The sequence below is a fragment of the Drosophila innubila genome, chromosome X (assembly GCF_004354385.1).
Source record: "Drosophila innubila isolate TH190305 chromosome X, UK_Dinn_1.0, whole genome shotgun sequence".
Classification (NCBI taxonomy): domain Eukaryota; kingdom Metazoa; phylum Arthropoda; class Insecta; order Diptera; family Drosophilidae; genus Drosophila; species Drosophila innubila.
The window spans coordinates 35,878,883-35,906,105 of NC_047626.1; the positions used below are offsets into that span (position 1 = coordinate 35,878,883).

The following is a 27,223-nucleotide window of genomic DNA, read 5'->3' on the forward strand; positions in this document are numbered from 1 at the left end:
AAATTGGATGTTAAATACACCTTGAAGGGCTATTCATAAGAGGTATATCAAAAGATTTCGAGGCAAATATAATGCGAGCCACTGGATGGGATAATAAGTTCTAGTATTATGCTTAACCCAGGTAGAGGCACCATATTTGATAGATCCTGAATTGATATATCCTTATATGGCTTTTAAAGGAAACGAAACGGAATGAAAAGTCTGTTTTTTTATTTTTTTTATTACAATATTCTGCGCGCGTTTTAATCTCTTAAAAAAAAAAACATCTTAAAGACATCTAACATATATTACAATTTTATGGCTTTAAACTATTTATTATATACTTCATATTATTTAATAAAGAAATATGTACATACATGCAAAAAAAAAACTTATACTATACAAAAAAAATTTGTTATAATCTTACTTATTATTTGTTTATTTGTAGGTAAATAATGTAATGTTTTGTATTTGTATATTTACTAGCAAAATAAAAACTAGAAGACATCGGTATACGTTTGTGATTGATTAGAATGAATTATTGTATATCTTGATATACATACATACTTATACGTAACATACGCAATATTATGGCGGTTTCAGCCGAATTTACTACCAAAAAAAAAATGTATATAAAATGAAAATCAAATGCACATTTTTTGTGTTAACAACATGGATTAATTTGATTATTAATCCTAACTTATGCCTAGGCCGTTGCATGTGGATGATAGGCGGCGGCCCACGCATTTTGATGATGATGATGATGAGCATGGGCATGGGTATGAGCAGCATGATGATGATGCACATAGCCATATCCGGTGGTGTTCGCAAACTCTGACGGATAGCTGCCGGCGTAATCGGACTTTATGGCACCAATGTTGCAACTGCTATCGCTGCCCGCTCCGGTTGCCAAGCCCGACATGGTTAAACCGTACTCCGTTGACAGATGTGACTCACTCTGCATGGCAAGCACTGCATAGTGTTGCGTCTGGTTACTGCTGCTGCTGTTGCTGTTGCTGTTGCTGTTACTGTTGCTGTTACTGTTGCTGTTACTGTTGCTGTTACTGTTGGAATTTTCCAATGATCTTACCGATATGGCATTTTCTGAGGTAGTTTGATTCATGTCGTTGCTATTGCTACTGATGATATTATTCCAGATGTCATATCTGCTTCTGTTAAGAGAATCTCCCTGATGCTGCGGCTGGAACAGTGGTGGTGGTGGTACAAGTGGCAGATCAGTAGAGACTGCTGAAGATTGCTGATAAAGATTTATGTAAGGTGCGTATCCCAAACCACTTGGAGCATCCGGGTGCTCCTGTTTCAACTGATCTCCGCTAATAGGCATCGACGTTGTCGTATTCGCTGTCGCTACCGCTGTCGCCGTTGTGTTCTTGATGATGCTCTTCTTAGTGTTAGTGGTGGTCTTATCCGACCTCTCCTGCTTAATGGATGTTGACTGTGACTTGGCCTCGGCAACCAGCGCTTTTCTAGTCTTTTTTTTATCCTTGAAATGGGTCTTCTTGTGCTTGCTAAGATGATCGCTGCGGGAGAACTTTTTTGAGCAAATGGGACAGGCGTATGGCCGATAGTTGGTGTGTGTACGTCCATGGCGCTGAAGTTCATCGGAGCGCGAAAAGCGTTTTCCACAAGTGAGACAGAGGAACGGACGTTCGCCGGTGTGCCACCGTAAATGGGTTTTGAGGTGTGACGCTTTGCCGTAAAGGCGCTCACAGCCTGGTATGTGGCAGATGTGCTGCTTGCGCCCACGCTCATCAGGCCCAACAATCGGTGGTAATCCGCTCATTTCGTTGGTGCAGTTTGGACAGGTACATCGCACGGAACGACGTTGGAGCTGCGTCTGAAAGGCGATGTCGTCGAAATTAAAGCTTGGGTAACTTTGTGATGACCACGGCTGATACAAGCGCTCCTGATGTGAGAACCATGCGGCCGATGCCGATGCTGCCACGCCAACCGTTGCCACATTACCGTAGTAATCGGTGGCGTATTGCGCATACGGATATTGAGCTCTGCAATCGAATCGTAAAGTAAACGGACGAAGCAATTTAGTGCGTGTAAAGAACTCTCCAAATAGGAACACGGAGGCATTTGGGAATATATGTATATGTAAAGAATGTAGGCCGGTTAAATGTAGTGGGTGGTACCTACCTAGTTGGCAGCGAAGTGTAGGTAGTCGTATTCCAGCCATAAGCAGCACTAGCCACCGCCGCGGCACCTAAATCAGCCGCAGCTGCTGCTGCGGCTGCTGCCACTGCCGCCGATGCGGATGCCGATGATGAGGATGAGACCGAGGAAGAGCCACCTACGGGAGTCAATGGACTAGCCGATATGGAGGCAAACGATTGCGCTGGAGATGGAAAAATGCTGGGTGAGACCGATGCCGAGGAAGCTGCTGATTGCGATATGCTGGAGTTGGGCGATGCACTACCAGTGGATGATGCCAGCGGCGGATATTGCATTTCCAATTTCATTTGCGGCATTCCTTGGTGTGATGCTGATATTGATGTTGACGTTGACATTGACATTGATGCTGTTGTCTCTTTTGATGCAATTTTTTGTTTGGCATATAATGTTAATAAAGAGGAAGCATTCGAGTTGCATTCGTTAATGAAATCATGCCTTGGTTGCTGCTGTTGACCATCATGTTGCTCTGGTGACGATGATGTCAACTGCAAATGTTGCTGCTGCTGATAAGGCTGCGGCACTGTCTTCGGTTGAGACAATGCAAAGTGATCCAAATAATTGCAGGCGGCGTCAGTCATAATGGCAATTATATTGCCTGTTTTTCGTTTTGCGTTGCCGCTGCAATGCGGACTTACTGATGAAATATCTTTCGGACACTTCCCTTATTTAAATATTTAGTTTGGATATTTGATTGTTGTTGTCAAACAAAATGTCGCTTTGTTACTTTCTAATGCTTTTTGTAATATTGTTTGTTGTTATTATAGAACGCTTATCACTTTTATAATTTTATATGTGTAACCCATATACAATTGAATAATTATATTATTGTATAATTATATAATAGCAAATTTGTTGCTGCCCACTTTTTTTTTTTTAATTTTGTTAATATCGGCACTATTGTCAATATTTTATTTAGCACAATGGTATACAAATCAAATACACTATTTGAATTTCGATTCGTTTCGTTATATTTCAAATACACTATAGTTTGGTTTTACTGTGAGTTTCTGCTTCCGTTCGCGTTCGTGTTTCTGTTTGATGGGCAGAGAAGCACGCGCGGGTTTCTTGATTGCTGGTCGGTTCGGTTTTCTTGGTCTCAGTCGTCGCTACGCTCGAGATACAACCACCGGTAATTATTGTTGTCGACTGAATTCCAAAACGCAGCGAGAGAGTCTAACAACGTACAAAACGAATCACAGACGACGACAGCAGGCAGCGACGTCGCTGCATGCAGCGAATCGAGCTGTTCTCTTCTATCGCACACAGTGTGTGCCTTTTCTTGATGGTGGTTGTTGCCTCCGTTTGCCCGCTTGGTCCATTACCGCAACAATCGCTCTTCATCTCACTCTCTCCCGTTTGGGCGCACACTTCGGTAGTTTGTGTGGTTGCACAGTTATGTTGTTGCTTATTCGACCCGCAGGCGTTTTGTTTTAACTTCTATGTGTGGGTTTGTGTGTCAAAGCAATTGGGTGAGCATTATTCGTAAGTGTGTGTGTGTGTGTGTGTGTGTGTGTGTACGTTTATGTGTGTGAATGCATTATTATATGTGTGCGTGCGTGCGTGTGTGTGTGTTTGCTTAAGTCGCTCATATTACTTTACTCTGGTTTCTAGTTATCATGCTACGTTTCTATGTAAGCACAACATATTCCTTTAAATATACATATGTACATTGTACATATGTATAAACTACATATACATATGTATGTTTATACATACCTAGCTTGATCACGAAACATGTATTTAAGTATTTAAAAAAAATTGATGCTGAAATCTGTTATATCCATAGTGTCAAAATGTTGAAAATTCCAAATCTATAATATTACATGGGTTTGATTTTTATTTTCCAACTTAAAATTTAAGTCATATCGAAAAGTCACACATAAAAATTAGTTATTTTTTAGATTACTTCAATAAACTGTTCTTCAGATACATATGTATATGTACATATGTATATAAGAGATACGTTATGACTCATTTCTTTTTATTGGTTTTCGGAGTATTGCATAACAGTTATTTGACCTTTCATCAAAGGTGTGCGATACGTACACATCAAAGTCGATGCATCTATATTTCAAATTTTGTAAGATGAAAGAACTGACTAGGTCAACTCAGTTGTCATTAATCAAATGTATCTGCTGTCATACATACCATACATACATATGTGTGTTTATGTGTGGTAAAAAATAAAATGCAAAAAGTAAATGCGCAAGGCTCCACGTAAAACACTAAGGGAAGAAATCTTCAGCTCGTTACGCATAATTCAAACATCAATACAATATCAATAAAAACTAATAAATTTATGACCGTGGTTCAATGAAATTACTATATTTAAAGGGGCGTTGCCAGACACAACCGCAGTACAAGTAAAGAGAGGGAGCAACAACCACTGCGAAGTCGGTTCTGCTCCTTGAGTTCGCTTTCTCATTGCCGTTAGCTATATTCGTCCAAATGCGCATGTGTATATGTGTAACTACGCCTTGTTACAACCCAGTAGAATTGGGTGAAATAGATATACATACAGATTTACATGCATAGTAGTTCCCAAAAAATAAAGCCTTATAATAAGCTTAAATTTTCTTGGAAAATACGATATTAACAGTATTTTTACATGCTCAGTTAAAAAGCAAGTAAGAACGCTTTTTTCTTCAAGAAAACCTTGTGACCCATTTTTCTGATAAGTTTTGACTCATTATGGAGTCATTTTTCTAATCTTTATCAAAGGAATATTAGAAAAAAAAGGATGCAACACTACCTGGAATTGTACTCGAATCGCTTGCACTGAGCATCATGGCTCAACCCTTTTGGCCTCTGAGCACTCTAGTAGATTCCTGCTAAATTAAATTTTTGAGCGTAATTTGCATAGCAACAGCCTAAATAGTCTCTTTTTAAATCGTCTGCCTGATCAATTGCAATTTCGTTTGTTAGTGTAATATACGTGAGTCATTTTCGAGTCGTTTTGAAATCACATACTAAATTTAACTCTTTTAAATTATTAAAAGAGCTCAAAAAACACTCAATGCGGCGGTTTTTTTTTTTAATTAAGTTCCAAAAGCTTGCTCAGCTGCAATGTTTTTGTTTCGCAGTGAGAAACCGCGGATTCGATTAATTTTATCATACTCAGTACCATAACATAACGAATCCAATTTGCAAATGTATGTATGTATAGAGCTCTACGAGTCGAAAGAGTTATGACATACCCACCGTTGCACAGTGCACTATGGTCCAGATGTCGTTTTTTTTTTGGCATAAAGTCGATTTTTCGATGCTAATATATCGTTGTTTTCTTATTTTAATCTTAAAGTAAATTCATCATACATTATAAAAATTGTAATTAAAGCTTTAATAGCGCCACCAAAGCTTTTTGAGAGCTTTTAAAAGTGAGCTAGCGATCAGCTGATTTCCGAATAGAAATTTGCGCCAAAATATTCAGTTGCTTTGTGTTGAGCCACACACGCTAAACTAGTCCATAAAATTCAACTAAATTATGAAAAGTAATCTTCAAGGTATGCACTCTTTAATGTATATTGTTATTTTATGTGTAGTTCTAGGCATTTAGTGTTGTGTAATGTCCAATTTATGTGTATTTTTTTAGAAAACTAACATGCGCCCTCCGTGTTTCGTGGAATATAACTAATAAGCTGTTCCATGCTGAAAGCAAATAATTGGTCCAGAATGTACTTGTCAGTGTTGTCTATAGCCACAAATCAAAAACTTATCCCCGTTCGTCCCCCTTTTCTCGCATTTTGGTAATATATAGGCACGTTTGAGTTTAGTCACAGCGAACTTATCGAAATATGGCGCAGCAACAAACGAACAATTCAATGTGTATCGGACTGGATATACACCAAAATTAATAAAAACACTGTGGAATCCAAAATAATAAAGGAAATAGACAAAAAAATCTGTAACTTTAATAGTTACATTCATAAATATCTTCCCAAATGTAACTACATGCTTGAACGGTTCATGTCTAAGCATACTGTATGGTTGGCGTCTAAAATATCAATTACTATCGATGAAACCTGCAAGACACCACAGCAAATGGGACGTCCAACCTTATCTTACACGAATGCGGGTACAAGATTAAAAAGGAAATTGGCATCTGAGCTCGCAAATAAAAATAATTGTGACACAAATCTTCTTGCACATGCTGCAGCAGTCTCTGCAAAGAAACAAAGCAAGAAGGACACGGCTTTTGTTCTTAAAAAAACCATAACAACACCCGAATTCTCAACTGAATCGAGAAAGCATTTTGATATACAATAACCCATTCCACTAACACCCGATGAAGCTTTGGCTTACCTCCTGGAAAATTTTCTTACAAAACAGCAATACATGAACACCAGACTTATGAATAAAAGTCGCCACAGTAACATTTATCCAACCTATAGCCTAGTAATGGAATCTAAAGTAACGGAAACGGTCGCCCAAGTATCATTACAAAACCTTTTGGATCATACAGAATTATTAAAATGCAAGCCGATGTTTTAAATCAGTTTCCAAACAGTTCTGAAATCAAACTAATATGCAGCTATGGATTTGATGGTTCAACGGGTCATTCAATATACCAACAGAAGTTCGCTACCGACACACCTGGCGAACAGCTTTCAGATCACTCCATATTTGTTACTTCTGTTATACCCATACAAATTATAGACTCTTTTGATCACAACATATGGAAAAATAGAACACCGCAATCTATACGATTTTGCAGACCTCTGAAAATTGAACTAGTAAAAGATTCTACGGGCCACATAATGATGGAAAAGAACCTTTTAGATTCTTAAATTAATAATCTCAAACCTTCTGTTTATAAATTGAATGAAAATCGTGATATAACAGTAACGTATGAAATGCATATGACACTTATTGATGGCAAAGTGCTCAACGTTTTAAATGCAACTAAATCTACTCAATATTGTCCAATCTGTGGTGTCACTCCAACAAAAATATTAAAAATAACAGATTTTAATTCTAAACTTTTTGTCCCAAAGCCTGGAGCTTTGCAGTTTGGAGTAAGTCCATTGCATGCCTGGATCCGGTTTTTAGAATTTGTCTTGAACATTTCATATAAAATTGAAATAAAAAATGGCATATAAAAGGTGAAGATAAGATTTAAATGAGCAAACGGAAAAAAAATGTTCAAGAAAAGTTTTGGAACGAAATGGGTCTTCGGATAAGCATGCCAAAGCAGAATGGAAGCGGCAATAGCAATGATGGTAATACGGCTAGGAGAGCTTTTGCCAACTAAACTACTAGCATCTATTACCAACTTCAGCGAAGATCTTTTAAATAAATTTCACGCCATTTTAATCGCCATTTCTTCCAATTATTATATATTTCGGAAAAATTTCGCTCATTTTGTGAAACAACTTTATCATTATATATGCGTAGCTACCCATGGTATCCGATGTCACCAACAATTCATAAAATATTGGTTCACGGTTACCAGATTAACAATTTGAGCTTGATTCCACTAGGATGCTTGGGCGAAAATGCTTCTGAAGCACGCAACAAACTTTACAAGAAAGATAGATTGTCGCATTCAAGGAAAAATAGTCGGCTCAATACTATGACTGATATATTTCACAGAGCTTTAGATTCCTCGGATTCATTATTGTCAAGTCTTTCTCTACAGGAAAGAGAAAGAAAAAAAAAAAAAAAACCTTCTCAAAAGAGGTGTTAAGTCTTCTGGATCTTCCGTCTACAGCTGAAATTGAAAATGATTTGCAGTGCGATTCTGATGATAATGAGGATTTTTATAATATTGAATTGGATGAAGAAGAAAATTGCATTGCAAAAAAAAACGGCATCTGGACCATAGTGCAGTGGCCAATTTGACACCGAATGATTTAAATGTCTATGTTTTTTAACATAACATGTCCATATATAAAATCAATTAATCATCAATTAATTGATATGATAATGATAATGCAATCCTGATATTTTCAAATTTTTTTAATATTTGCATCGGCAATGATCTTTTTAAGTCGGAATTCGACAAGTGCGTAAATAAGTTTTTCAGCCTTTTGTATTAAAAGCTAAATACTTGCAAAATGTTAAATTTTAATCAAGTTTAAATAAACTTAGCATTTTAGGGGCCGGGTTTTCAATGTCTATTTAAGGCGTTTGATCTATATATCATAGATATTTTAACAATGTGATAATGTAAAGAAATTTATGCCAAATTTAAAAATATCTCTTTGATAAACTTTAGGGAGACATTAAAAAACCGGCCCATAATAAAAGTTCAAGGTATAGAATGTTATCGTTAAAAAAAGTGTATCTGTGGATCATTCTTATACAGGGGTGGTCAAAAGTATTTACTCAAAACTAAAGTTAAACCTACTCATTATTAAAAGTTACTTCATTTACACTTTGGCATCAATGAAAAGGTCTTCGAAATGCCGTTTAAATTTTTGAATTAATGTAAAAATCTAATTTTTTTCTTCTTTCCTAGGGCTTAAACAAAAAATGTTTTGATGCAAAAAGTTTCAAAAATATCTTCGTTTATATTTTTATGATTGATTGGTAAAGAAAAGTATATAGATTATTAAATCCTTTATATTTTTAAACAACTCCGAAGTTTCTTAAGCGAATTAGCACAAAAAAAAATTGCACAGTTGGCATAGAATGTTGGCAGTATTCTTAGTCCAGAATGATCTGTCTGTAATTTAAATTTTTGAAAACTCCGATTTAGAACGATTTTGTTTGTGCGATAAAAAATAAAATAAATTTTGAAAATTATAATCTTCAACTGTGTATAAATTAATTAAAGATATATTAACTTAAATAATTTTTTTTCTAAAATTTTTTTTTAATAAAAAAAATATCTATTTTTTGTAAATTGGGAGATATAAGTAAATTTACTCTGAGTCAGTTCTTCAATTTGATTCTGTTATAAAGGGTGTTTTTTTAGAGGTTGGTTTTTCGAGTAGAGATAAAGCTGACATTTTTTTTGTTTAATCTGGCAACTCTAATGTCATTTATGTTAAGTTTGGTTTGCCATTCATGAACAGGTTGACAAGAGGACAACACTTGCAAATTGTGCAAATTTATTTCGAAAATAATGGTTCAGTTCGAGAAGTTTACCGCAAGCTCCGTCCATTTTATGATCGGCATAATCGTTCAACACAGCAATTAATTCGGTTAACCATGGATTGTTTTCGCACTACGTTTATTTTATGTGATATTACGCATCCACGTAGGCGTCGAACAGTGCGCACTGAAGAAACAATTGCCGCTGTGGAGCAAAGTTTTGAAGAGGATCCGAATGAATCGATTCGCCACCGTGCACAGCAATTGCAGCTTTGTCCATCAACTTTATGGAAGATTTTGCGCAAAGAGCTTGGCTTACGACCTTACAAGATCCAGCTTGTTCAAGAACTAAAGCCGCAAGACCATACAGTACGTCGTGATTTTGGTGTATGGGCCGAAAATGAGCTTGATCTCGATGCTGATTTTCATCGCAAAGTTTTGTTCAGTGATGAGGCTCATTTTTGGTTGAATGGCTACTTCAACAAGCAAAATTAATCCACATTAGACCCATGAGACGCCATTACATCCACAAAAACTGACTGTTTGGTGTGCTCTATGGACTGGTGGAGTCATTGGGCCATACTTCTTCCGAAATGATGCTGGAGAGTCAGTTACCGTTAATGAAAACTGGTATAGAGCCATGATAACCGACTATTTCTTTCCCGAATTGGATGGCATGAATGTGGATGTGGATATAGTTCGAACAAGAAGGCGCTACATGCCACACAGCGCACGTCACAATTGATTTATTGAAGGATTTATGAGCGCATAATTTCGCGAAACGGACCTGTCAATTGGGCACCAAGATCGTGTGATTTGACACCATTGGATTATTTTCTTTGGGGATATGTGAAGTCGCTCGTCTACGCCAACAAACCACAAACGTAAGGGGACTTGGAAGTCAACATTCATCGCGTTATTGCCGACATATGGCCCCAAATGCTCGAAAATGTGCTTGAAAATTGGACCTCTAGATTTGGCTGTATTCGAGACATCCGCGGCGGCCACATGCCAGGAATCGTATTTAAACATTAATGGCATTAAATTATCCTTCCAAAAAATCCAAATTGATGGACACTAAAACGATTTTCTTGCGTTTTTTTTTTTCAATTCGAAAAAAAACACCCCTTATATACAGCTCCTTAGAAAAGTAAAAAAAAATTTTTCACCTCAGTTTCAGTGTCTTTCACCTAAGCATGATTACAGATATGATCAACAGTTTTAAAAGTTGCGGATAGTTGCAGCTAATTTTTGTCAATTTACAAAGAAGACTATCCATATTTTGAAACAAAAACGTAATTGTTTCAGGTCACGGGGTTCACTAAGTTTTACTCCACCAAAGATAAGGGTGTTAGAAAGGTTGCTAAATTCAAGCACAATTTAATAATATAACACATATGCACAGGTCACAATGCAATTCTTTTTCTGTAATTACATACCAATAACTTGCATAAAAACAAAAAAACAAGTTCCGAATAATGAAATTATAACAAAGTGTGCATCTGTAAAAAAATGCAGGATATGATTTTTGTCAAAACGAACTGTTTCCTCTAAGTTCGCTCTTTCCAAACACTTCAAGCTCTTAAATGACACTTTTGCAGCTAGGTGGAGAAAATAAAATTAATAAATAAATATAAATAGTGAGACAAAAAAAAATAGAAGTCGAAAAGACTACAGTCGTGCGAAACCAATTTTTATACACATGAACAGGGATTGCAAATAATAACTAATAAATTGAATACGAAAAAAATGTTATGAAAAATTATATAATAACACTAGGCAAAAGTCAAATTCTGAATATAACCAAACCGACTTTTTTGGATAGATGTTTGGCCCCAAACGACGAAAAACATTTTTTTTCTATTGTAGAGTTCATTTAAATTGCCTTTTTTTTGAGCCGTTTTTTAGAGGTACGCCCACTTGATCTTGTCATCATTACCCGAGAATGGCAAAACCGATTTTCAAAAACCTTAATTTTCCTAAAAGCTAATGAATATATCTGTAATTTATCTTTATACACAGTCTAAGGTTTAAGCCAGTAGTTTAGGAGCAATTTATTTTTGAATTAAGAAAATGCTGTTTTTTTTTTGATTTTTTTTTAAAGAATTTTTAACTTTAAAAGTCAAGGAAAACTCGAAAAAAATTTCAGAACTTCGGTCTTAATTTTTTTTTTGCAAAGCTGCAATAATTGAGCGTCGTTTAAGACTTGATTCATTAAAATCAATGGAGAAACGGCAATATAAAACGCTTTTATATTTATGCTTGTTTTTCTTGATTTTTATGACTTCCTTGTAAAGCTGCATGACCTTTAGTATGAATTTTTGTTTTATTTTTTGAGATATCCTAACCAAGCTCACAGAATTCGAATTTGTTATTGTCTTACACATTATGACCAAAGTTGGTTCAAATCGGTCGACTATATCATATAGTTGCCATAGGAACGATCGGTCGAAAATTAAGTTTTATTATGCAAAACTTTTTGGTTTTTTTTAAATATTTTATATAAATTGACAGAATATGCATTTGACATAGTCACTAGAACTATTAAATTTGTTTCTATATATATAACTATATCAATAACTTATCGTTAAGTATGTTCACAATTAAAGTTTACGGTAAGATGGCTAAGTTATTAGCATATAAACAATGAAACAAGTTCGCAAAGGTAGATTTTCGACTGATCGGTCCCATGGCAGCTATATGTTAAAGTAGTCCGATTCCGTTGTATAAGACAATACGATTCTTAATTCTTAATTTGTAAGTTTGGTTCAGATAACTTGAAAATTACACAGTTTTTCATATTAAAGGTTGCTTATCGACGGTTCGTATCGATCGTTCCTATTGCAGCTATATTGAATAGTGATCCGATTTGAGCCAAATTTGGTAGGGATATGTAACACATTATAAGATATACCACATGTGCGATTGGTTGATATATCTCAATAAATAACACAACTTTTCATACTAAAGATGGATTTTTGACCGATCGTTCCTATGGCAGCTATATGATATAGAAATCATATTTTAGCCTAATGTGGTCAAAATGTGTAAGACAACAGCAATTAAAAACCAAAGTTCAGAATTTTTATTCGAGTTTTCCTTGAATTTTAAAGTCAAAAAAGCTAAAAAAAAAAAAAAAAACTTTAAATTAACAAAATTTTCTCAATTCAAGAATTAATAGACTATGTATGGATGAATTACCGACATATTCATTAGCCTTCAGGAAAAGTAAGGCTTTTGAAAATCAATTTTGCCAGTCTTGAGTAATAATGACAAAAGTGGGCGTACCTCTATAAAACGTCTCGAAAATAAAAGCCAAATTTTAAAAAATTCAAAAAAAAAAATCTGCCATAGAAAACAAAACTTTGTTCGTCGTTTGTGGCCCCATATCTATCCAAAGAAGTCGGTTTGGTTAAATTAAGAAAAAAAAGTCCAAACTTGTTGCCTAGTGTAATTAATACCCCACAAAAAAAACCTTTACACGAGGTAAAAGTCTGTGACGAAAGTAATTTCTAGCCCCAAAATTTCTGATATTCATTTTTGTGACGACCAAAATTCAGTTTAATCCAAAAATTTAAATAAAAATATAAATTAATAAAAAATGTCGAAAACTGGCAAAAAAGTTTTTCATACTAAAACCTAATATTGACCCGATCAGTCCTATGACAGCTATATGATATATTGGTCCCATTTAAACCAACTTTGCTCAGGATATATAAAACCAAGTTAAATGCATATTGTATTAGTTTTATTGAGATACCTTATAGAACCAAAAAGTTTTTCGTACTAAAACGTGATTTTCGACCGATAGAAAAATGTGTATATAAAGTAAACAGGTAATATCTTCTAAGCCCCTCAGCCAAAATTTATGTGTCGTATCACTGCGGACGGCAGTTCGCGTTAGTGACGAAAGCATCACGAAGGGTGAGAAAGGCGACTAACAATATATACAGCTAAGTTGGAAAATTTGCTACGACTGTTCGAACAGATCGAGCTATATACCGATCGAAAGGTTTAGTCTTAACTTACAAAATGGCATACTTAAACTTTTTCTAACCAATCTGGGTCATGAGATACGGGGGTGTAAGTGGGAGGGGAAAAATTTAAATGATTGTAGCTAATGGGGCTGTTGGGGCGTTTTGGTAAAATTTTTAGCTCAATTTAAAATTTTTTTTACCTCAAATCCGATAACTGGTTCAAAGATAAATAAATTTTAAAATTTTAGTGGTCATCTCAAAATGAAATAAAAAGTCTGTTTGTTTGTTTGTCTGTTTGTATCAAAGCGCTAAAATAGCTTAGATGTAATGATGGGGATTTATTCCTTTTCGAAAATCTAGAAATGTTTGTTCTACGAATTTTTGAAAAAACCGCTAGTTGAGCGGGAAAACGCCAAATCCCGGTAAAATTGAAACCCCAACAGTTTCCAAACCATAGAAGCTACAGATATGCTCTTTTTTTTCTAATGTACTCAGGTAACATTTTACAGGTGAAATAAAGTTTTTTAGCTTACACTTTGGCGATTTCTGACAAAACGGCTCGAACGATTTCTGTTAAATTTTTAATATGTTGTAATACGTACAATTTCTGGTTTTTTGGTATATAAAACATAAATTTGGTTGAGGGTTTTGGAAGATATTACCTGTTAAGTGAATAAATACATTTTTCTATAGGTCGAAAATCACGTTTTAGTACGAAAAACCTTTTGGCCTTTGAGATATCTCAACCAAATACAATATGATACAATATGCATTTAACTTGGTTTTATATATCCTGACCAAAGTTGGTTCAAATCGGACTACTATATCATATAGCTGTCATAGGACTGATCGGGTCAATATTAGGTTTTAGTATGAAAAACTTTTTTGTTTAGTGAGATATTTTAACCAAATTGATAGCATATGCATTTATTGGCATTCGGCACTGCGCAAAAAGTAATTTTTGTGTACAAAGAAGCTGACCCTTTTTGCTCACAGTGCATTATGCCACTTTAGCATTTGGGGAAATACTGCTCCGATAGCATTCTGTCAGTTTATAATATACAACACGATTTGTGTAAAGTTGGCTGAAAAAATTTCACAACTTTGAGAGCCAAAGCATTGCAGAAAGTTGTAAATGAGAAGGTATTAACCAAAGCTTACAGATTAATGGGAAACCAATCCTGTTTGCGCCGTTTAAGAAAATCATTTTTGTCTGCTAGAGTACAACAACATTCATGTTGAACAACATGTTCCGAATTCCGAAAACGAGTGGAATTGCCGCAAATCGAGTTGATTGCTGTTCCGAATTCCGCAAATCTACAAGAATTGTCGTTTTCAAAACGTGTGCTGTTGAGCGAGCGGAATCAAAAGTAAATTCTACATAATGCATTAAAATAATTCCCTAAGCCACTAAACCGAAAATTCAAATAACGTTGAACATTTTTAGAATCGTTTAACATCATCACTTCAACTGTTTAAAGTTGAAGTATATTTAAAAAAAAAATTTTTATTAACATCTATAAAATATTGCATACACAACAAAATCGAGCGACAATGACTAAACCGAGCTGTTCTGAAATTTATTTTACTTTATATTATCAATCTAGCTCTTGCAATCGAAAGTTGCTGGAGATACTTCAATTAATAAATTAAATTCGAACAACGAAATTTAAGTCTAATTTTGCTTCTATGTGCTATATTTAACATGAAATATTTAAAATTAATTTTTAAAATAGTTTTAAGTAATTCCAATCGGATTTAAGAGAAAAATTGAAGATTAAATGTTTTTATTATTGAATTCATGACAACTCTGGTTCATGTCGATATGCAAAAGCTGGTGACAAAAAAATGTAATGCAATAACCATAATTGCCGGCATTTTGCAGAAATAAATTAACAATTTATATTATTCAAGCAATTTCTATTTCTTCATTGCAATGCAATGCATTGGCTAAAACAGCTGATCCGGTCGAAGACTTACTGCTATCGCAACGTTTTCGAAACCGAGTTCGAAAAGTAAAAGCAAATCCATTTCAATCGGAGTTGGGAACAGCAAATAGTAAAACGTTCGTTTTCGTTTCGTTTTTACTTTTTGAAATCGTTCGGAATTCGGAACACGCCTGATTATAATATTTTTCATTAACCCTCTAAGAGGCAAAATCGAAATGGACAATCAATCAAGTTGAAGTTCAAGTTTAAATTTCATAATTTTCTGTTGATTGAAACGACCGCCAGGTGCAAAAAACTGAGGGCCGTCTGTAGAATGACTTTATGTATCTTTTTCCTTATTATCTTATCAAATTGGAAAATGATTTGCATTTTCATATCTTTATCTGATGTCAGATGAACAGCTCGTTTTCAGTGATTGCTAAGCCGGCTAAGTCATTTCATGCAATTTCCTTGAAGGAAACAAGTCCTTTTGCCTTTTTTTGTAAGGAACTCAGCTTGCTTCAGCTGCTCTGCGATCGTAAAGCTTGAGTCGGAAATTTTCTATGCAAGAACCCACTTGTATAATATGTTTGCATTAGTGGCATGCATGTTCACGAAATTATAGAAAAGTCACTCATCATTTAGTAGAATAGCTCTCTTTATGTTTCCACACTTCGTCCTTGGATTGTAACTGCCCATAAGGCCGTCCATCAAAGGGACTCCTTCCAATGTGATTATTGTATTTTTTTATTTATTTGCAAGCAACTGATTTCTATATATAGCTTCTGCATCCTACCATAATGCAGTGCTTTCCTCCTTGGGATTGGCTCTGAGGAGTGGTGATATCCTAACGTATATATATATAGATGCCAGCCTACTGCACTTGTTATCCTTCCACAATACCGAATTTATGATAACTCCATGAATTTTCGAGCAGAACTCGGCGGAAGAAGACTGGATTTGAGGATTAGTTGGTTCAAGTATGGGCAATGAAGATCGAATGCTTTAGAAAGGCTTGAAGTATGCAGCTGTTGGACTAACACTTTAGGTGAAACTGTTGCCTGAGTGTCTTGGGAAGCATTGAATGAGATGCTTAAATCTTGAAGAAATGCATCGGAATTATCATTTTCAATAATTTTACAATTTTCTAATGGTTTTGGAATAGTCTGGGTTTTTAGATTGAATGTTGTCGACAACATAATCTAAACATGCTAAGCGAATCATCGTTTCTTCAGAAGCTATCAACTCAAGCAATTGTTCATTTAAATTTGCTTATATATAATTATGTTTTATAAATAATAGACACTTAAATTTTAGATAATTGCTTATTAATAGTTATACTAGTGATTATCAACTCAAAAAAAACTTTAGAATCAAAATATAGCAAAATTATCGCCAAAATTCTCGTTCGATACTCCCTTATGATGCAAGCGAACGGCCATATTTTTGTCCGCTCAAACCGACAAGACCGTCAGACAAGACAGACGGTCTTTAGATTTTCGCTTTTTAAAAATACTTCAAGTTGCATTTTTGCAACTTTATATATTTATATATTTTTTTTTTTAGATTAAAATTACAATTTATTTGGTCATAATTAAAATTGGTTTTTTTCACAATTTCAATGTTTAACAAAATTGTTAAAAAAAAAACGATTCATCGGAAAATAATCAAATAAATTTTAAAACGTCAGAAAATCAATTCTAAGCCCATAATAAATAAACTCGAAAAGAAAAGCATGTGAGTTTTTCATTTACACAAAAAAAAACCTCTGCACGAGGTAAAAGTCTAGTGACGAAATCAATTTTTAGCCCCAAAAATTCTGATATCCAATTTTGTGACGGAAAATATTCAGTTTAATCTAAAAATTTTAAATAAAAATAAAAATTAATAAAAAAAAAAAATGCGAAAAGCGTCCGAAGTGATAATCTAAAACGGATCTACAGTCTTACCCGTTAGAGGGTTAAATGTATTGTATTTAATAAAAAAATAGTTAAAGATCAGTTTTGGTTTGGTGTGGAAGCTATTTGAATTAGTGGCTCAAATCGTTTGAAACTTTGTAGGTCATCTTGGAAACGCAAAATATGTATACAAATCAAATTTGGAGGTATTAAACAAAAGTGTATAGGAGGGATCCACTATGGGAAAAAGCCCGATATTTTGGCATAAACTCTAAATATAAAGCTAGAGACTTGAAATTTGGCATGGAGCTTAGCTAGACTAATGTAGAATTTCAATTTTTTTTAAATTGGACCACGTCTTCACCCCGTCCCCTCCTAATTCAACTATACAGAAAAGTGTAATATATTAAAAAACAAAAATTCAAATATAAAGCTAGAGGCTTGAAATTTAGCATGAACATTAGCTAGTCCTACGTGGATATTAAGATTTTTATTTGTTTTTAGTTGGATCTTATCTTCACCCCCTCCATCTCCGACCAACACAAAAATTTAAGTTTTGTTAAGAACTCTAAGTGCAAAGCTAAACACTTTAAATTTTGGATATTTGTTAGTTATACTAAAACAGAATTTTTAAAATTTTTTGTTCTTTTTTTATGACCTTGTCTTCACCCCGCTCCTTTACTGACTTTTTAGCATAAATGTACAAATGCAAAATGTAATTTTTAAGGAAAAGAGGCAACAACGGGCAAAAGTCTTAAATAACATCTGACTCTAGACGGTTTTGTTAATCATCTTTCAACTGAACTTTATCTATACTCTTCACCATTCAAAGTAACAATCCATAGAACTTGAAGAAGATTGTTAGTTTTAAGCTAAATATTCACGTTAACAATACTATACATTGAAGAATTGACACTTTTTTTACTTTGTCAACCAAACAAAAACAATGCGGGCTGCAAGTTGTAAGAAAATTGGCGCGTTTTTTCACTTTGCTTGGCAACTCTAAATTAACTGACTTTGATCAAGCCTCAAACATTAAGGTAGTTTCGAAAAAAAAAACTTTAAGAAATTTCCATGTTTTTTTCTGAGTATTCAGATTTAGAAAATCAACAAATTTGTAATATTTGAACAACAAATAATTGGACTTCATGCCAAAATATCGGACTTTTTTCCCATAAGGGGATCGGTTGAGCATCAGTCTTTAGTATAAATAATACTGTTGTTTCGTGAGATATATCAATCTATTCCACAGGTTGTGTATCTGGTCATGTGATATATACATATATCTAAGCAAAGTTGGTTCAAATCGGTTCAACATCTCATATAGCTTTTATTGGAACTAGCTGTCAAGTATGAAAAACTTTTTTATTTTCTAGGATATTTCAACCACACTCACAAATCATAAATGTCTTATATAACCTGTCCAAATTTGATTGGAACCAAACCACTATTACATGGGACCTATCGGTCGAAAATCAACTCTTACTTGAAATCGGGTTTGCAGGGTAGGTTTGTTCATATGCTAATAACTTAACCTTCTCTCAATATATTATATTTTAAAGATTAATATATTTAGCAATCCCATGTAAGTAAACAAAAAAAGAAAATGTAACAAAAATATTAAAATTATCTTTAAAAAAATCATAATTTTCTTAATTGTTAGCTCAAAAACTACTGGTTTTAGTCACAGATATATTTATTAGCTCTAAGAAAAGCATTTGAAAATTGATTTGGCATTCTTGAGAATTGTGAAATACTCAAGCTCACATCTGAAAAAAGCTAAAAAAAAATTAAAAAATTAAAGAAATTTTAAAAAAAATTTACCACAAAAAAGTAGTTTTTTTCATATGGAGCTCTTTATGTATCCAAAAAAAAAGTGGGTTTGGTTCGTATTTTTTTAATGTTGCCTCAATAAATAAGAAAATGTCGTGTTCATATAATTAATTTTATAGAAGTGACTTTTGGTGGTAATTTTTGTATTTTTAGAGTCACCGACCCGCCACTATCACGCTGAAGGTGAAAAGTCTCGAATAAAATAAAATAAAATGATATAGTATGTAAAGTTGTCAAAAATGTGTTTTTAAGTTCATAAAGAATGAGACTTAAATTCAACTCATCAATCAATATTCTGTTAACCACAGCTCACAGCAGAACAGAGTTCCATTTAAAAGCTTTTAAGAAAACTTTTTAAGATCCTCTGTAGAATTTTAAGCAAAATAGGATCAAAAATTACCGAAATTTTAAATGTTAAAATAACATTGTGAAAATCATATCTTTTAAACCAGAGAATATGTATTAAAAGTTTAGAAAACATTTGATAGAAAAGGTTCAAGGGTTATTTATATAAGGTGACGTATTCCCAGAAACTGTTCTTAGACTGGTTTCATATATTGACATAACAAAAGCAAAAGTCGTAGAGTGAGGCTCATTTTAGTTCCGAACTAAAAACTTACTAAAATTTCGTTGCGATATTGCCATTTGTGCCGGATAAAAACTTGAAGCAATGTCATTCTTGTGCCAACAGACAAATACAAAAGGCAGCTATGGGAAGAAAGCATGATTCCAATAAAAAGGGCAGACTTTCAATATGCATCCCCAGCGCCGCACACTTTAAAACTGATTTGATGACAAGTTGTATGACCGATGTTTATGTTTTTGTTTTCATATGAAAAGTACATTCATTTCTAATAAAATGCCGTAGAAATTTGTTTCTTCACTTGTTGACCTTCTATCCCAGCGATGTTTATAAAAGGAACTAAAATTAGGCTATTTTTTTACTTTGATGGAATAGAACTAAAATTGGACTCATTTGGACTCGATCTCACTACCACAGGAGTCTTTGTTAATCAGTTTTCTAACGAAATAACCTCGGTCTTTCATGCATCTGGGTGCGCCTAAGCACACTTTTAGTCGAAAAACTGAAGCAACCGCGCAATTTACTAGTGTGAGAAGAAGAAGAGCGCAGTGCAATTACATACGTTTCCGGTATGCCTGTCTGTTAATGAATAAGATGCAAAAAAATAAAGATGCGAATATAAAGCATTTGCATTATTGTAACTTGTACCTGTTTTAAAATCGTTTAGAGCCGTTATTGCGTAAATTATGTGTGGGAAATTTTGAGCAGGTATGTATAACAGTTAAAACCGATAGTTGAGGAAATTTATATGAACTTCTATCCGTTCTGATGCAATATGAATGAAGATCACTGCCTATTCTTATTCAATAGGGTTTTAGTTTTTTACCCAGCTAATGAATCAAAGGCAATATTGGGTAAACTAGGTGTTGTTTTTTTACCTAATTAAAAAGGAAGTATGTACCAGTTTAATGAATTGTTTTACCTAATTAAAAAAAAAAACTATTTATTGAAATGCAGTCAATGTTGTTAGACAGTTCATTTTTGACTTCATAAGAGCCATTACATAACTGGAGCTGCTTTTTTCTTGAACAGTATTTTTAAATATAGTTCAGAAAATTTTCGTCAGTACTAGAAGTGAAGTGTAATCATGGCTTTAAATAATTCAAAATGTTTCGAGATTTTCATTACCAAAAAAAAACAAACCTGAATTCCAAATGGCTATACTGAATGAATCGAAGGTACCCTTAGAAGATGTGTCTGAGTGGCTGAGTTAATAGTCAAAATTACCAACATTTATCGGAGCTTGGACAAAAAGTGGCAAAAATGCCAACGATCAACAGAAAAGTTTCAGAGAATCTTTTCGGGCTGGCTTAATAACGTTACGGAATTTGAGGTGGCAGGAGAAGGAACGGGCCCATCTACTAGCCAAGGCAGAGGAAGACCGAGGAAACCTTTGGAAGACTGCTCGACGTACACAAGGAAACGCAAGCTAGACAATGCTACAGAAGCAATATCCACGGAACATGTGAAAGTGCAGGAAAGGACAAACGCGGATATTACAAAAGCAGTGAAGATCGCAAGTCCATTACGGCTGAACAGAATAAAGGAAAGCATTCCAACGCCACCCGGCAACTAGTTATACAGTTGACGAAGCGTTTCCTTTATTTATGGACTTGGAATTGACGAAGGAAAAATATTACACTTTACGAGGCTCCCTACTTCGACATAATATCGATGTTCTTCCCGGATATAAATAAATTGGATTTGCTAAAAAGGAAGCCGTTCCAATTGACAATAACCAATGTATCTGTTGAGGTAGGACTTCAGGATTTGATGGATCACACCGCTAGACGCCTAATACAAAGTTTGCCTGAGGAAGAAGTTGAGCTGCTTCCCGAACAACTTACATTACTGAGCAAGTAGGGATGTGATGGATCGTCCGGCCAAAGTGCATATAAGCAAATAATACATACAGAATACGGAACCATTTCTGGTGAAAAAATGTTTATGGCGTCTCTAGTTCCCTTACGACGAAGAAGTAAAAGCTCTGAGCATTGGAGAAATCCTCGACCATCCTCTGTTTATTACTACCGTCCAATTTTCTTCAAATATGCTAAAGAAACAAGCGAACTGACTCAATCAACTAGAGACAACATGGATTCACAAATAGATCGATTGATTATAACTGATATTACAACCAAGAATGGGAAAACCGTGAAAGTTGATTTTTCGTTTTTTTCACCATGATTGATGGAAAAGTCTTAAATGATGTTGCAAATAATAAGTCAACCCTGAGGTGTGCAATTTGTAAAAAGACTCAATCACAATATTCGAAAAAAGGCGATTCAACGAAGGGAAATAATCTGGACGATTCAACGAAGGAAAATAATCTGGACGATTCAACGCAGGATAAGGAATGCTATAAGCATGGAATTTCTCCATTACATTGTAGAATAAAGTGTATGGACTTTATTTTAAAGCTTGCGTACACACTTCCACGGCCAGGAGAAAAATATGACGATAAACAAACACAGAAGGAAATCAGAGCTGACCGGAAAAAGATTATTCAAGCCGAGTTTACCAACAGGCTTGGATTAAAGGTGGACTACCCAAAGCACAATTATGGAAATACCAATGATGGGAATACGTCCAGAAGATTTTTTGTCATTCACAATGACATTATTAAAAGGCTGTCTGTTATCCTTAATGTCATAAATTCTAAAAAAATGATAAATTGCTCAAAATATGAAGAATATGCATCAAAAACAAAACAATTTTTTTATTGAAATGTACCCCAAAAAGTTGCTTACACCTACCGTTCACAGGATTTTGGATCATGGCGGAGATTTAATTGAGTACCAATTCCTACCGCTTGGAGAGTTGTCCGAAGAAGCACAGGAATGCAAAAACAAGGAATATAAAAAGTTTAGATACACGAATACTTGCAAGATTTCACGTGAGAGACAGAATAAAGACCTTTTTAATATGCTGTCGGCCTCTCCAGATCCACTTTTTTCATCCTTTAGACATGTTAAATCACGAAAGGATTTAGAAGAAAATAATTATAGTCCCGAAATGTTAAGTTTATTAGATAATAATCCAAATGTTGATGAATACTTTGAAGAAAATCAGGCATAAAATAAATATATACACAGCTAAGCTAAAATTTTTTTTTTATATTGTTATTAGGTTATTAAAACTATTTAATATGTTAAAAAATATTGTTTAATAATGAAATAAGATTAAAATAAATATACTACACACAAAAAGATTGTTTTTTTTTTTAATTTTACATATCAAAAATACACCGAAAATATTTTTCAACTTTGGCCAACAACCCTGAGTCGCCCTGTGGGCAAAATACCCAGTGTAAACATTCATGCTTTATAAATATCTTCACTGGTTCAAAAGATATGATTTTGAAACGCAAAATGAGGATCTGCCCCACTGTGCGCCGTCGCGAGGAAAAGTTGCTCCCGGTGCAAAGTCGGCACGCCGCGCCCCCACAAATTTTGATTTTTTAAAAACATTTTCTTACGGCAAATAAACAAAACAACGATAAAAATGTTTAAACATAATAAAATTGACAATGACTGTCAAAATTAAAAACTAAAATGGTTTAAAGGTTGCAAAAGCTAAAACCTAATTTTGCTTAATGAACGTTCTGTTTATGCTGATGTGACAGGAATCGTTAAAAACAATTCTGTAAACAATTTTAAAATTAAAAATATAAATAAATTTAACTTAAAAATTAGTAAATTTTTTCAAATTTTCGCATATAACGGGAAATAACTTTTTTGCCCTTAGTAATTCTCTCGACAGTTCTTCAGAACTTAAATCCGCTGCATATTTAATTGGCAAATGAATTGCATGACGTTCAAGTTCAGTGTCCAATTTGTATTTTGTGGTAAAGCTTCTGAAATAATTAAAATCCTCATGAACATTAAGAAGTGCTGCAAATCTCCATTTGAGTTGCTGAATGATAAGGTCGATTGATTGTGATTTCATGTTTTCGGCGTTCCTAATATCTTAGCGCCCGAGGCGGTTGCCCACCTTGACCCCCTTCTAAACGGCGCTGTGCATCCCTAAATGCATCTCAGCATTTCCGTCACGCTTTTTATTTTTTGATTTTTTACGTTCTTCTTCAATGTTAGCACTAGGCAACAGCCCAAATCTGAATTGAAACAAACTGACTTTTTCGGATAGAGATGGGGCCCCAAACAACGAAAATCATTTTTTTTATTCTATGGCAAAAGTTTTTTGTTTAGAACTTTTTAAAATTTGGCTTGTTTTTCTTGTTTCTTAGATTTGCGCCCACTTTTGTCATCATTACTCGAGAACGCCAATTTTCGCTTTTTCTTTATTAATTTATATTTTTATTTCAAATTTTTAGATTAAACTGAATTTTGTTCGTTACAAAATTGGAAATCAGAAATTTTGGGGCTAGAAATTGATTTCATCACTAGACTTTTACCTCGTGTAGATGTTTTTTTTGTGGGATATCAGAAATTTTTGAAATTGCTTTTGCTTTTGACATTGTTACTTTATCATTAATGCAGGCAAATAGTAAAATATATAAATTTAGTTGTTGAACGTATTGCATATTAAAAAAAATTTTTTTATTTAATTATAAGGAAAAACTAGGGGGCTCCGCCCCCTGCTCGCTTTGCTCGCGTTGCTACAGCCGAGCATACTCTACTGTCGGAGACCCCGTACTTACTATTAAAAAAAATTTTTTTTCATACTAAGACTTGGATTTCGCAAGATCGGTCCTCGGACAGCTATATGAACAAACTTTGGTCAGGATATATAAGTCTAACTTAAATGCATATTCTATTAGTTTGGTTACGATGTCTCGTAAAACAAAAAAGTTTTTCATACTAAGGCTTAATATTGGACCGATCGGTCCTTTGACAGCTATATGATATATTGGTCCGTGTAAGACAATAACAAATTCAAATTTTGTGAGCTTGGTTAGGATATCTTAATAAACACAACAAAATTTCTTACTAAAGGTCATGCCGCTCTTCAAGGAAGTCCTAAAAATAAAAAATCATTCATAGATATAAAATTTTATTATATCGCCGTTTCTCCATAGCAGCATGTAAGAGTAAGAGTGACCAGCATGGGGACTACTCGTAGAGTATGTAGTTTGGAAAAAGTCGGCAAACAAATCGGCTATGGATTGGTCAGAATTAGCTTGAACGTTATTAAAGGTGAGAGATGATGGAAATGATACAGTTTTGCGTTTAGAGTTTACAAATTTATAGAACTGCTTAGTATCTCTAGAGAATTCAACCTTACAACGTTGCAAGTAATTGTTGTAGCACTGAGAATTAAGTACCAGAAATTTGGAGTTGGTAATTACGTATCGAGAGAAATCGTAAGGATTTCGCGACTTTTTATATTTATTAAATAGTTTGGATTTTACATTTTTTAAATGTGCTAATTCTCTAGAGAACCAAGGAGGTCTAGCAGAACTGATAGGAGATACAAGCGGAACGCAGATATTAAGTATAGAATTTAGAGTACTATAAAAAAGCTTAATGGCATTATCCATATCAGAACGTGCGTATAGTTCAGACCAATCAAAACACGAACAGATTATTTAGCTTATTGAAATCTGTTTTTCTAAAACACCGACTGCGCATAGCGGTATCAGATGATAATACATCTGAGCGCAAAGGTAAATGGATGCATGTATTAAGAGTTGGATGATATGGGTCTTCTGGCATAACCAATGGGTCAATCCTAGATACAATGGTATCGGAAGAATTCAATACAAATAGCAGTTCGAGTGTCCTGTTAATAGAATTTCGAACTGGATTGATTTGAACAAGCGATAGCTCTGAGAGACCATCAATAAAGCTATCGGAATTATCAGAAATAAGTAAATTCGAGTCATTTGAGGCGATTCATTCAACATCGGGCAAATTAAAATCACCAGAAACTAAAGATGATATATATTTAATAGCGTTAAGATGAGTATCATATACTGTCTCATCAGCAGGTGGTGGAATGTAAGAACATGTTAAATAAATAGAAAATTTATTGAAAGATACTTTTACACAAATAAACTTAATGTCCAATTCAAAAGTGGTTGGAATCGGATCCGATGGGAGATTGGAGTCAACAGCCAACAGTACTCCACCTCCAATTCGAGTAATACGACCGCATCTATTTGTAGTTTATTTAGAAGAAAGAATAGAAAAATCTGATGTGGCAGGTTTGAGCCAGGTCTCAGTAAAACAGATGATGTTAAAGCCAAAAGAATGGCTGTTTAGAAATAGTCTAGATAGCTTACTATTAGGGCCTCGTACATTTTGGTAAGCTACCAAAATAGAGGAAATTAGTTTTTTAAGATTACGTTTGAAGATATAACAGGTAAAGAGGAGCCATCACCTCAGGCCAAAAGTGTGTTTGACAAATATTATCAAAAACACTTTCTGAGCACGATATTTTAAATGATGAGATTTCCCTGGGGTAATTAAAATTAAATTTATCCACCGAAATATCAGCACCTTGAATTTTCTTTTGGACATAAGCCTTAACATCATACGAAGACTGATCTTTAGAAAGCCTTGAGATAAAAACATGTCTCTTAGGATTCGGAGGGTAAATGCCTTGGAGGGGCATTGTCAGGCGAGGCGGTACGATATTCAGTGGATTGGCATTCTCGAGTAATGATGACAAAAGTGGGCGCACCTCTTAAAACGGCAAAAATTTTAAAAAATCCTAAAAAAAAACTCTGCCATAGAAAAAAAAATGTTTTTCGTCGTTATGGGCCCCATATCTATCCAAAAAAGTCAGTTTGGTTCAATTCACAAGACAAAAGTCCAAATTTGTTGCCTAGTAAATTTATTAGTTTGAGTAATATATAATTTTATATAAATATAAGTTATATCTAATGTGTAAATTAATTAAACATAAATATTATAGATAATTGCAATTGGGTGACATTGCATTTAGCTTTTTGTTTTTAATTTTTTTTAGCAAGGGTTTCCGGCCATTTAAAAAAATCATAACAACAGCAAAAATCAATCAGCAGTGTAGCCAAACCTATGAAGGATACTATTGTAGACATAGTTTATGCATTGTTTGCATTGTTTACGGTTTGTTTACATTGTTTACGGATTGTTTACGCATTGTCGTCACCAATGTGTAGACATTCAAAAAGAACGCGTGATGGCACAACACTGCTGGTGACTATCGGAATATTATATAATATTAAAAGTTTAATTTCTGTAAAACACCGCTTTCAGATATTGGACAAAAGATGATATTGTTGGCCGCAATAAAAACTGTTTATATAATTTTATTTCTCATTGTTTTATATAAAGGTTTTTATTTAGTTTATTTCGAAAAATTCGATGAAAATGATGAAACTCTACGCCAATCCGAAAATGACGTCCATTTTTCGTAACGTTCGCAATGGAACTTAAACCATAAATATATTTTTAAACCAATTATGAATTGTATTTATAAATACATGAAATCTAATTCCATTTCAAATACTGTATTTTTAATTATAAAGTAAATTGCGAAATTATGCGTTTATATTCATTCTTTTAAGACGCAATATACAACATTATTAAATTTTTCTTTGCACGTTGGTGTAACTTTTTTAATGGGTTTGTACTTATACATAGTATGTAATAAATCAGTATCTAAGGGAGTTACACTATGGGAAAAAATCCCGATATTTTTTCGTAAAATCTAAATGTAAAGCTGAAGACTTTTGTTATAACCTTGTCTTCACCCCACTACCCTTCTGACTTTGAGAAAAAATCCGATTTTTTATCATAAATGTACATCTGCAACATGTAATTTTTTAAGAAAAGTGGC

General features: G+C 34.1%; 1 protein-coding gene across 1 annotated transcript; it reads right to left on the reverse strand.

Moving 5' to 3' along the window:
- Positions 1-435: 435 nt before the first annotated feature.
- LOC117794013 (transcription factor btd) lies at positions 436-2,759 on the reverse strand. The gene is made up of 3 exons (XM_034634475.1): positions 2,146-2,759; positions 1,352-2,006; positions 436-1,303 (listed from the first exon to the last, which is right to left on the reverse strand). The coding sequence occupies exons 1-3, from the start codon at positions 2,757-2,759 to the stop codon at positions 686-688; spliced, it is 1,887 nt and encodes a 628-aa protein (XP_034490366.1). The 3' UTR covers positions 436-685.
- Positions 2,760-27,223: the final 24,464 nt, after the last annotated feature.